The 12,864-nt window shown below is 32.7% G+C and overlaps 1 protein-coding gene across 2 annotated transcripts; it reads left to right on the top strand.

Annotated features, from left to right (window-relative positions):
• Positions 1–837: 837 nt before the first annotated feature.
• LOC107021390 (dnaJ homolog subfamily B member 1) lies at positions 838–9,300 on the top strand. Of its 2 annotated transcripts, none has more exons than XM_027918091.1 (2): positions 838–1,556; positions 3,252–4,225. In XM_027918091.1, exons 1-2 carry the CDS (start codon positions 985–987, stop codon positions 3,262–3,264), a joined length of 585 nt encoding a protein of 194 aa, XP_027773892.1. In that variant the 5' UTR covers positions 838–984; the 3' UTR covers positions 3,265–4,225. The 2 variants fall into 2 exon arrangements, with proteins under 2 accessions (XP_027773892.1, XP_015077525.1); XM_015222039.2 differs by lacking the exon at positions 3,252–4,225 and adding an exon at positions 8,224–9,300 and having other exon boundaries at positions 844–1,556.
• The last annotated feature ends 3,564 nt before the right edge of the window (positions 9,301–12,864 follow it).

Here is a 12,864-nt window from a genome sequence, read left to right as displayed (position 1 = left end):
CCAGAAGTAATTTTTCTATTCTCATAAGGTAAGAAAAATGAAGTATTTTTCATATATGACATATATGAAAAGATATTAGATATTACTATTGTTAGCGACTGTGAGCTCTTTCAAAAAGAATTATATATATATTACGAGAAAAATGATGCAAATTTTATATCAATTTAGATTTTAGTCTTTCAAAATATGTTAGTTGACGCATTATTTGTGAATTTTGTAGAAGCAATCACAGAAGTACCAACACATTTTTTTGACATGTAATGAAGTGGTTAACTAAGAAATATAAGTTTTCGGCGGAATATCAATATATACTAGAGTTTGTTCAAATTGACTTCTCATTTTTTTATAAGCTAAAATTTACAAGTTAGAAATTATATGACTTATTTTTAGCATTTTAACTTAAACTAAGTGTTTAGAAAAATTTTCTTAACTTATTCAAACACTCAAAAAATATTTAAAAATTAATTTAGCTTATAATTACTTAAAATAAATCAAATAAATCACTTCAAACGAAATCTAAATATTGTGACTTGAAACTTTGTAATACAAAGTCCATAAAAGTTATAAATTTCGTAATACAAAATAAAATTTTATAGTATAAAATCAGATTAAATTAGATCCATTTTTCTTTAAAAAATGAGCATTTCATTCGCGAATTATTTGATTGATTTTATGTAATATATATAATATAAATAAACTTCATTTTTTTTCTCTTCTTTCTTATTTTGTTACTATATAATAGTGTGATTAAAATGTATAATACATCAATTGGATTGTATATCATATAAATATATGAATCATAAAATAATGTCCCAAAATTGGCTATACTATTCACTTGCGCCAAAAAAATAAAAAAGCTCAAATAGTTAAATTAGTCCCTAGCGAAGACGAGCCTACACCACAGTGCCTGAAATTCCACACGCCCTTTTACCCTTCCAAATTTCATCATTTCATCTGAAGAAACAGCAATTGCTACCGGAAAAAATGGGGGTCGATTACTATAACATACTTAAGGTTAATCGTAACGCCAGTGAAGAAGATTTGCGTAAAGCTTATCGGCGGTTAGCGATGATTTGGCATCCTGATAAGAACCTTGGCACCAATAAGTATGAGGCGGAGGCAAAATTCAAGCAAATTTCTGAAGCTTATGATGTTCTTAGCGATCCACAGAAGCGGCAGATCTACGATCTATACGGTGAGGAGGCGTTGAAAACGGGTCAGGTGCCACCTCCTCCAAGAGGTGGACCCCACAACATGCGGAATCCTCATCCTAATCCTTCGTTCCGGTTTAATCCTAGAGATGCTGATGATATTTATGCGGAATTGTTTGGGGCATCGTCGTCGGAGAATAATGGGAGGGCGAGGAAGGCTCGAGATGGGTTTTTTAGGAGTACCACGAATGGAGGGGCTGAGTTTTCCGGTGCTGGGAACTCCAGTACCGGAGGGTTAAGAAAGGCTGCGCCAGTGGAGAATGCATTGTTGTGCAGTTTGGAGGATTTGTATAAAGGGGCCAAGAAAAAGATGAAAATTTCTAGGACTGTTTTGGATTCTTCCGGGTATGTTCAATTTGTCTGCACTAATTGTTGCAAATCTCTTGGTATTTGTACTGCTGTATGTTGCTGATGAATTAGGTTGCTGTTGCTTTCTTTTAATTGCAAGATTATATTTTTATTGAGAAATTCTTTGTGCATTTTGTTAAAGATTGGATTTTTTATTTATCGAGCAAGTATATGTGCATTTTGAGAATTTCATAAGAGCAGTGCATGGGGATGTGTATGTTTCTAGGCTACTTTATCTGCTGTTAGTACTTCACGAGAGCATTTTCAAAGTTGAATGAGGTTTGGGTGCGCATCATAATGAAATTTCTTTTCATGCCTAGTTTGTTGGTTATATCTGGTGTGGTTGACTTGCATTGGTGAGATTGAGATACTTTGTTGAATGCATATAAAACATTAGAATCATAGTGCAGTGTTATCTTTACATGATGGAGTATGTACTTGCTTAGGGAACATAACCACCCTTTTGGAGTTTAGAAGATGGCTAGATTGGTTGGATGCTGTGAATTTGTAGTTGGAAATTTGTGCATTTAGCACCAAGTGTGTAACTTGCAAACGAATGAATGCTGTGAAGTTGTTAGTTGAAAATTGTTTCATTTAGGACAAAGTGTATGAATTGCAAAAGAATGTGTATTATGAGGAGTTTCACTTCTAGAGTGATTCTTTTGGAGAAAGTACTGCTCCATAAAGCTTAGTTGCAAATTATAGTTGTAGTTGAAAGAAATTGCTAATTTTGAACAGAGATACTTGATTTACATACCAATGGCTTAAATAGAGTGATTAAAATACTCAATTTGTTGGAGGGGGGCTACACTTTGATGTAGTATAGCTGTGGATATATAGAAGTAAATGTTACCTTTCTCAAAGAAAAAAACTCAATTGTCTTGAAAACAGAATTGCACATAAGAGATTTAGTTGTTGTTGCAAGCTTGATCTAAGCAGAGAGCTAATCACCGATGAGGAGATCATCAACAATGTCATATGAATATCCACTAATCTGTTGAGGTCTTTAATTTGGATTGAGTCACTGGACGATTAACGGGAAAGTCAGTCTCATCAGGCAAGTTTAAGCCTCTGTTCTTGTTCCTTGACTTGCTGATGATTGCTGAATTTGCAATTGATATGGGGAAATGCAGACCTGGGAACTTGTTTTAGAAAGTTTCAGATCTCTGTAACTTGATGAATAATCAACCTGTTTTTTATTAGTAAACGTCAACTCTCTTAAATAGAGGGCTGCAGTAGCAAAGTCCCAACAAATGAGAAATAACAAGCATCCTATAAATAGGAAATAACGTAAGTCCAAATCCACTCCGGGAAGTTTTATTTCAAGTCGACAAAATAATTCAGAAAATATCAATCATTATCTTTCCTCTATGCTGAACCTAAAGGATTGAATACCTGTTTAGAATCCTGGTAACCTTGCTTCACCAACAATAGAGGAAAGTGACTTGCTCCAGTAACTCTTTAAGGAAGAAAAGGTTCTGAGAGTGATGCACTGTTGCCGACAAAGATCTTGATCTTGATGGTTATTCTGTGGGTTTATATTAGAAATCTTGGTCTGTGGTATTTGACCTATTTCTGGCTATAAATCACTTCCATATGCATGAGCAACTTCAAAGGAGTTACATTGCTTTCTATTAGTGTTAGTGCAGTGTTATGTTTCTATTCTAATCCTCTCAAAGCTGCTTACTGAAGGGTTGAAAGGTGATTGGCAAACCTGTGGAAGATTTCTCAATGTTTTTCAACCAAAGTAACGGATGCATCCGTTCTTCCAAATGAATGCCTAGATGCTAATGTCGAGTCTGGTGTCCCTTGGATTTGCTAAATTTGTTCCTATGTAATCATCTTCTTTGAGCTTTCCTGGTATCACAATTGTCTTGTAGAGATGCCTGAAGTGATAAGTCCTGACCTCTTCATGCCTGGTGCTTGTCTTGTTGTCATTCCGATGTCCTTGACTGTCTCATGGATCAGCATTGCGAGTTCATATACCATCAATTACTAATCAAACAAAGGTTTAAGGACTTTTTAAACATGTGTGGAATAGCCCTTATTAGTTGAAACTTCTAAATAAACCAAAGTAAACCTTATCAAAAAATATCCTTGTTCTTTAGCAAATATTGAGGCTAACATTATGTCAATCATTTTGTAATATTGTACAGATGCTATTTATAACTTTATGACCTATTGAAATTTGTTACAAAACTTGTATGATTGAAACAAAGAGCTTGTATAGACGTGACCAACTAGTTGATATTAATGTAATCCACATATAGAGTTTAAGGTTTAGGTAACTCCTACTTTTGAATTACAAATTATTTAGTACTAGAACAAAATAAGTTTGAATAGAATGGAACAGATTCAGAGGTTTCATGTGGTTGACTCCGTTTGATTTGGTTGAGGTGTAGTTGATTGATCCGATTGAGGTTTCGGTTCCTAACTAGTCCAATGCCCAAGCTCTAGTAGGAGGGAAGATCATTAATAATTTGAGCACGACTATTTGATGGAATCCGGAGCCAAATTGGGCAAAAAAATTCAGTGAAATTTCCGAAAAGGCAACAAAAAATAAGGTTCAAACCAGAAGGGCAATATTTAGATGGAAAGTGGGATGCCATGAAATTTATGGAGTAAGGCGCAGCCTGACATGCGCCTTACAGGACGCAACCAACATGATACTTGTAAGTCAGATGCCGGCTTGCGCCTTATAAGGGGCATTTCAGGCTGCGCCTTACTCCTCAAATATAATAAAAAAATGTTTAGTCACTGTAGTCTATAGTGGTGCGAAAATTATTCATTAAGAGACTTTGGAGCTTATTAATTAATATTATTACTACTATTATCAACAATTTTAAGTTTAAAGAGTAGAAATAGTTAAGAAATGGAAAGTAATGTTATAATGTATGAATTTACTTGTAATAGTTTTGGGACATCAATTGTATAAATGGGGAATTTGTAATCGCCTTTTGGTGAAATCAAAGGATTTATTGTTTTCCATTTGGATTGTGTATGCGTATTTATTTGGAAATAATCTAACTATACACTAAAGAATGAAAATATTCTTTTAAATCTATTTCTTAGTCCTTGCAGAATATTAGGAACAGAATGTGTAACCCCATCCCACCTCCTCATAAAGGCCAGATGCCAACTCTACTTTGCCATGAAAATGAATATGGAAAATAGTTTAACGTAAAAGTGGGAATCAATAGAGAATTAAACGATGGTGACTGCTCTTTAAGCAAAAGTTGATGTTCTGATTAAGTTGTTTGAGTGAAGTAAAAAGTTACACAACTCTACTAAATGTTTTTTTAATTTTATTTTGAGGAGTAAGGCGCAGCCTGACATGCGCAAGCCGACAAGCAACTTACAAGTATCATGTTAGCTTGCGCCTTACTCCATAATTTTTTTTTTCAACTGGTAACATTACTCTATATATCCACAGGTAAAAGTGTAGTTCCCCTTCAAGCTTACTCCATAAATTTCACGGCATCCCCCTTCGGTCTAAATGTTGCCTTTTTGGTTTGAACCTTACTTTTTGTTGCCCTTTTGGAAATTTTGCTCAATTTCTTTTGCCCTTTTGGCTCCGGACTCCTGTTTGATGTATCAAAAATAAATATGATAGATCCTATCTTATCAAAAAATAATAAATAAACATGATAGACCCTCCAGTAAACTACTGTGGTAAATCTCGTGGCTAAAGATATGCATAGCTTTTCTGCCTTTTCAAGCATTGTTACATATATGCAGCCCAAATGTGGTGCCGATTCTTAACCACACATTACTGTGTCAATAACAAAATAGGTACTATTTTAACAAGAACACTCTATATTGTCCTGTTTTTAGTTTTAATAACTTTTTTGTTGAACGGAAAGAAAGAAATAAGAAGGAAGTAGAAGGAGTTGTAGAAAAATTGAGAGTTTGGGGATGAAAGTAAGAGGAGAGAGAGACAAAGTAGCATTCTGTCACACACACCTCTGTAACTTCACCTAAATACGTTCCTCCCAGTGGAAGTACTTTAATCACAATTTTGCAGTAAGAAAATATGTTACTTCCTCAAATACATTCACCATCCAAGTTATTCAGAAAAGATTGCATAGTTAATTGGGACTAAACTGAAAAGTAAATTAGGTAATCTTGTTTCCATTATCAGTTCAGTTTGCAGTGTCGTTGAAGGTAGATGAGTCCCTTTTTCCTCTAGCTTAGGTGGTGCTTTAATTCTACTACCAAGATGCCAAGACATGAGCCTCATCATCGCTCATGGGCTTCATTTTTGAGGCAACATTTTTTTAAATGATCAACAACATACCCTGTGTGTTCCCACTAGTGGGTCTAGGGGGGGGGTGTAGAGAGGTTGTTTCCGATAGACTCTCGGCTCGAGATAACATTTTTATGAAACAGGTTTGAAAAAAATATACAAGAGTAAAGAAGCTGAGTTGAAAATATCAAAGAAAAGAATTTTTTTGACAAAGGAAATAGTAAGGATAACCATGTAAAAGAAACAACAGTAGCTTAGATTTTCAGCTTTATAAAAGTGCGTAAAACACTTTATATGTTACCCAAACACTTTCAAAACAAAAAAAGTGCTTTAAAGCCAAAAGTCACTAAAATAAGTCAATCCAAACATCCACTTCAGTCTATGAGAAAGCTAAGCTAGTCAGTGGAAATCTAAAACTAATTTATGTTGCAGATCTGATATCAAGATCAGAGGCATGTTGATTTTATGATTGCTACCCATGAGAGGCTTGGTTATACGCTATATCCTTGTGGAAGTGTTTTTTCCTTGTCTAAATTTCATTTCACTTTTGATTTTTGATTTTGGTACACACATCTCTTCTTTGTCTGTCTTTGTCTCTGTCCTTTAATGGATTTCTCCAAAGTCAAAACACTTAATGAAGACACATGATACTGTTTAGCTGCAATTGTCATTCTTCACAGCTGTATAAATAAAATCACATAAAAAACATTTGAAAATCTCTACAATCTATGGGTATTGTTTACAGAACTGACTATTCTAAACTCGTCTTTTGTACCTTCAATTTGTTCACATCTCTAGGTGAATTTTGGAATTTCTTGGTTTAATTTTGTGATGTGAACGGGCAACTTTGATATACTGCTCCCTTTTTCCTTCCTTAGCTGTGAGATACATCTTTGTTTGCAATCATAAATTCTAACAAGTCTCGACTTTCTGCTTGGATGTATTATTGTTCTTTCCAAATACTTAATATTTGCAATTTTTAGTCACACAAATCCTTTTGACTCTTAAATACACCTTATTTAATTAAATAACTTCTTTTAGAACCTTGTATAATTATTCGTTTATTCTCTATAACTTTATTGCACTCTTCCCTCATACACTGAGGGGTCGTTTGGTTGCTGAATTATAAACAAGTTATCCATGTATTTTTATATAACTTATATGATGTTCGGTAGGTAGATAGGAAATAGGTTATTCATGTATAACATTAATGCGGCGTTTAGTTGACAATTTGGAAACCCGCATAACTAATACATGTATAAGTTAAGAGGGAATCTATCTATTACGTTATGCAGGATAAAACATGGAATAACTAATACACGTATAACTAATCCCCAATCCCTGCATAACTTATACATGCATAAATAATTCATAGATTCACTCATTACTAATCTTTGCATTACTAATCCCTACAATATGCTGAGATTATTTCTTATCCTCTGTCTGGTTTGGTGTATCAAAGACAATTCTATTTTTAACTTTTCCCATCCATGTATTACCTTGTATTGCTAATGTTATGATTTTCTGTATAAGTATTGCACCCTATAATATTAAGTAAGGTGTATAACTAATACATGTATTATTTATACATTGTAAATCCTACCAACCCAAGGATTAAATAATACCATGACTAATACATGTATTATTTATACATATGCTGAAAATCTTTCAAAACAAAGTATTAAATAATAGCATGACTAATACCTGTATTATTTTCTCTAATACATCCTACCAAACGACCCCTAAGAGTGAAATGGTTCTTTATAAGAAATAGAACTCGGGCCTACCTCAAACCTAAAGCTAGCTTAAGAGGTAGTGAGTATTATCCGAAACCATAAAAGAAGACGACCCATTTCTTCCATTGATGTGGGACACTTAACACCCTCTCCCACACTTAGACATCTGGAGCATGGACAATATGATATGGGGGCCAAGTATTGGGTAATCTGTTGTTCACGGAGGTCTTTTACCTGAAGTCAGCAGAGGAAATTGAGATTATGAGATAAGAAATATGTGACTATATGAAATGGTTTATGTTGCTTTGGATTTGGCTATGTGATCAGTATGAATATAAATTATTAGCCAACATTTTGGTGTGTAGATTAATCATGACGGTCCATCAAGAAATGAACTTCCCTTGTTGGAACATAATTTTTGTAATTCACCAAACCCTGTTTTTGACATGAGCTGTTTGTATGTTATTTTTGTTTGTCATTTATAGTTTAATTTATTTTGTATATCTTTCGACCTATAGAAAAGTTTGTTGACAACTTGACTACTATGTGCTATGTGATGACAATTTGGCCATACATTCTGTAATTTCGTTTCCTTTAGGATGTTCATCAATATAATCGATTGTGATATATTATCCAGATCATGTTTTACTTTGTTGTAATATGTATATACTTCTTTTTGCAGGAAGCTTCGAACTCTGGAGGAGATATTGACCATTGATATTAAACCTGGTTGGAAGAAAGGAACCAAGGTAACTTTTCCTGAAAAAGGAAATGAGGAACCTGGTGTCATTCCAGCAGATCTGGTGTTTGTAATAGAGGAAAAACCTCATCATGTCTATGTGAGAGATGGTAATGACCTTACTGTCAATCAAGAGATTTCACTTCTTGAAGCTCTCACGGGGAAAACACTGGAACTGACAACACTGGATGGGAGAAACCTCATTATCCCATTGACCGACATTGTCAAACCAGGGCATGAGATAATAGTACCAAATGAAGGGATGCCAATCTCAAAAGAGCCTCGGAAAAAAGGAAATCTGAGAATCAAGATAGATGTTAAGTATCCAACAAGGCTCACAGAAGCACAGAAATCTGACCTCAGGAGAGTTCTCGGCCAGGGGTGACCATATGAACCTAGGTATTCAGATTACAAGGGGTGACTATATGAACACAGGTAGATAGAGCAGAATGCAGACGTTGGATGTAAATATAGGATATGCCTATTGCTTGCAACTGGAACTGTGAATACTAGGAAGGTCTAGTAGCCTCAACGTTTTGGGGACAAACGATTTTTGGGGGAGTTCGGATAGTGTTGGGATTAATTTTTTCATTGGTCGGGGACATATCCCTCCACATTATTTGATCGATAAAATATAGATGATGTTAATGCAAGCTCTTCTCTTCTGTTGCTTGTGATTTTAGGGGTCTGATCTAGACAAAAATGCACCAGGATCTTGCATTTGAGTTGGTTCAATGTTGAACTATGTCCATTATATGTTGACATAGAGCAAGATTTATGTTTTTCTCCCTTGAGAAAACCCCCTGCTCTTTTCTTGGTCTCTTTTCTTCTTTTTCCTGCATCATGTACTGAAAAATGACAGCAGATCACAGACATTCTTAAGTTGTTACAAAATCCATTGTTCTTTAGCAGCACAATTTTGTGGTTGTTTTCCTTTCATTTGGGTACTTCACTTAAACCTGTTGGCATCGTTTCTCTACAAGGTTTAGGACCGTCATAGTGAAGTGCTGTTATAATGTATATCGACATTTGACATTTAGATCTCATTTAGCTATATGCGAAATTAGAAAGATTATTGTGTTTGAAAAAGACAAGCATCAATAGCCTTTCTTCGTGATGTTATGATCATAACTAATGGACACTATTCAAGTATAATTTTTCTTTTTAGACATTCGTATTTAAAATTTACTATGTGCATAATGATAACCAAAAGTATTTTAAGATTTTTTTATTTTATACTTTAATATATTTTTTACAAATAGTATACGATATTTGGTAGGGGAGGTTTAAGGGAGGCTAATAAGGCCTTTGCTCTACGCTCCTGGAAATTTGTGCTTCCAAAGTTTTTAATTAATGAGTTATTTTTATTTTTACTGTAAATTTAGATTATTTTTTTTATAAAAAAAAACTTTATAATAAAATTGTTCACTCTTTATATTGGATATAATATTTTATAATTTTAAATCAAACTATTTACATCTTTATATTAGTAAGTGAAATTTTATATAGCATGATCCAGACAGATTAAATTGCAAACAAATGGACAATATCTATTAACTTGAATTAATTATTATTAGTATAATTATTAGTAATTGTTATTAGGTGAAGTTACACCACTGCCTTAAATTTAAAATAAATCTTTTGATGGAATGTACAAGATCATAACTAAATAGAAAATGATGATGAATTAATTGTCACTGTGTAGTTAATGATATTGCTTAATTGCTTCAAAGTTATTATGTTTATGTGTCAATGTGTGATTTGAAGGTTCTTACCTGTTGAGCTTGCTTTAAAATGATATGATGAGCATGTCTAAAGTTGGAGAAGATAGTTCCTCCATAAATGAAATATGAAATAAAGATGATGAAATATGTGTACACGTTGAATTTTGGAAATAGTTTCAAATCCGCTTGTGTTGCTTGAAAATGCTTAATGATATGAAGTTGGTGTTCCTCGTAAGTTTGGTGCATTGACTGTGACGGATTATGTCCATGATTACATGTGTTGTGAGCTACTAGTTGAGTCCTTAATATTCTTGAAACTGTTTAGTGTCATTAGAGGATGAATATTTTTCCAAGTGGGGAGAATGTAACGACCCTCATAATGAAATATGAAGATCATCGAATATTTAAGCGATCAAAATAAAAGTTCAAAAAAATTGATTAAAATATTAAAACGATATACAGATTATTAAATAGACAGTGATAAAAGAATCTGCCATCCATAAATCTTTTAATATAAGAATTTGAATGCTTTTTAATAATATTTTGTATAATATAGTAATTCTTTTCAAACAAAAGTACTATGCATATTGATACTTACATTTATCTCAAATTTAAATTTAAATAAATGAGGTTGTTGCTTAATTAGTTGTAATGGATTTACAAAATGATTTTGCTACATCAAAACACTCTTTAATAGAGTTTTAACTGATAATAATTTTTTAAAAAAACTTGAAAGCAACCTAATACTGTAATTATATCTTACCACTTTTAAACGATTATTAGTGTCATCATTTTTCTGAATTTTTTAATAATCTAATACCCCTCTACCACCTTCGGATCACTACCCTCCAAATTCATTTAATTTGTGCTTTTCTTGAATTGTATCATTGGACGGATCAAAATGACTTAACATGTAATAAATCTATTTAGATTGGTCTAGTCTCAAATGCGAGATAATCTTATTGTTCTAAAATGAGAGCGAGATGAATAATGTTCGAACTCAATATGAATATATGATATTATGTGAATCTCAATGAAGATGTGTCACTCTTTATACAAGTTGAAGAATGGTGATATATGTGATGTGCTGATGCTAATGGCTAATTAAGATTGCAAGTTTCATTTCAACGTATTGTTTAGTATTTACTTAGTTATTTAGTGACTGTACACTTGATCTTACATCTATCGACTTAAATTAATTTTTGAATCTGTCTTTACATAAAACGAACTTCATTAATATCCCCTCCAAATGAATATTGAATAGTTCCAAAGATACAATCAAATCTTAGAGATGTGAAAAGTAGACCATCATATCTCTTTGTGACATTCCACTAACTAATTGTAAATATTGGTCCCAAACCGTGTTTACGTGAATATTGAATAGTAACAACGTACCCAACTTCTTGCCTAAAAATTTTCAAATATCATTTGGTGTATATTTCTAAGGTCCATAAAAACTAATCTAAGAAAAAAAATATATGGATCTCACTTGTCATTCCATGGATAGTAGTCAAGGGTGGACCCACGTGGGATTCAGCGGTTCACCTAAATTTTCTCAATAAAAAATTATACGGTATATATAAGGTAAATTTTATGTATATTTGTAGATATACAAAATTTTGAACCCCCTTAATGATAAAGAGAAGATGATGTCACAGTGGCAAGTCGCCCTGCGATTTAGTTTCACACCTTGAACAAAAATTCTGAATCCGCAACTGATAGTAGTAATAATTTTGTTGAAGTTGAAAAAAAGTATTTGAAAAGGTTGTGTCCACCGTGAATTTTAATTTACTTGAAAAAAAATAAAGTTTTATGAATAAAAAAATACCATTTCACTTGAAATACTCTTTAAATGATTTTTTTTCGACTTCAACTTGCAGATAATGACCTCAAACGATTCTATATATGATAGACTTCTTATGTTGTTGATTATTTTTTCGCTTGAATATTTTATTCTTTTTGCTCAATGTTTGATATCTATATTAAAATTATACTTGCATAGAATTGATGATTTAGAAAAAACGCTTTCTATGAAAAATATTTTTATACTCAAAACTCGTGATCGAGATTAAGATGAAACGTAGGTTTGGGAAGTAGAACCACTCATTGAGTTGTGAAAATGACAATAAATGAATGAATAGTAGTGAGGTACAATAAATAGAATAGACATACTGTTGAGAAATTAAAAGCAATAGCATGTGTTTCTGATTCCAACCAATTATTTCTATCTCCATGTTTCATAGCATGGCTGACCCCCTCCATGTGGATATATACATCCCCCAATCTACTCTTTTTTTTTAAAAAAAATAAAAAATAAATATTCTATAAGTTTTATTTAGGTATGATATCATAATAATATTTTCACAATTAGATAATTTACAAATAAATTTTTATAGAATAATTAATAGCCAGCGGACACGTTGGAAGTAATAACCAACCTGCTATATATATTTAGTATATATGATGTATATCAACACTAACTTATAAACTCTTTTTTTTAAAAAAAAAATTGTATATTATAGTAAATTATTAATTTCAAATTAAATGTTTTAAATATAGTTTGATTTAATTGTACCATATAGCAAGCTACTACTATTTTCGTCTTCCTTTCTGGTGGAATCTCGCTCGCCACTCTCACTTTGGTGGCAGTCTCGCTTGTCTCTCTTTGCTTTTATACAAACACAAATGTCTCACTAGCCGCTCTCACTTTATACAATCACAAATGAATACATATGCGTTTGTGTTTGTATAAAGCGAGAGGAAATTGTATACACAAATACAAGTGCCAATATTTTCGTTCTATACATTTATGATTATACAAATACAATCTTCCCCTGCCCAGTTTTCTTTTGTTTTTCTT

This window comes from Solanum pennellii, chromosome 6, assembly GCF_001406875.1.
Source record: "Solanum pennellii chromosome 6, SPENNV200".
Lineage (NCBI taxonomy): Eukaryota > Viridiplantae > Streptophyta > Magnoliopsida > Solanales > Solanaceae > Solanum > Solanum pennellii.
Note: the sequence above shows the minus strand (reverse complement) of the source record. Positions and strands in the feature narration are given on the sequence as shown.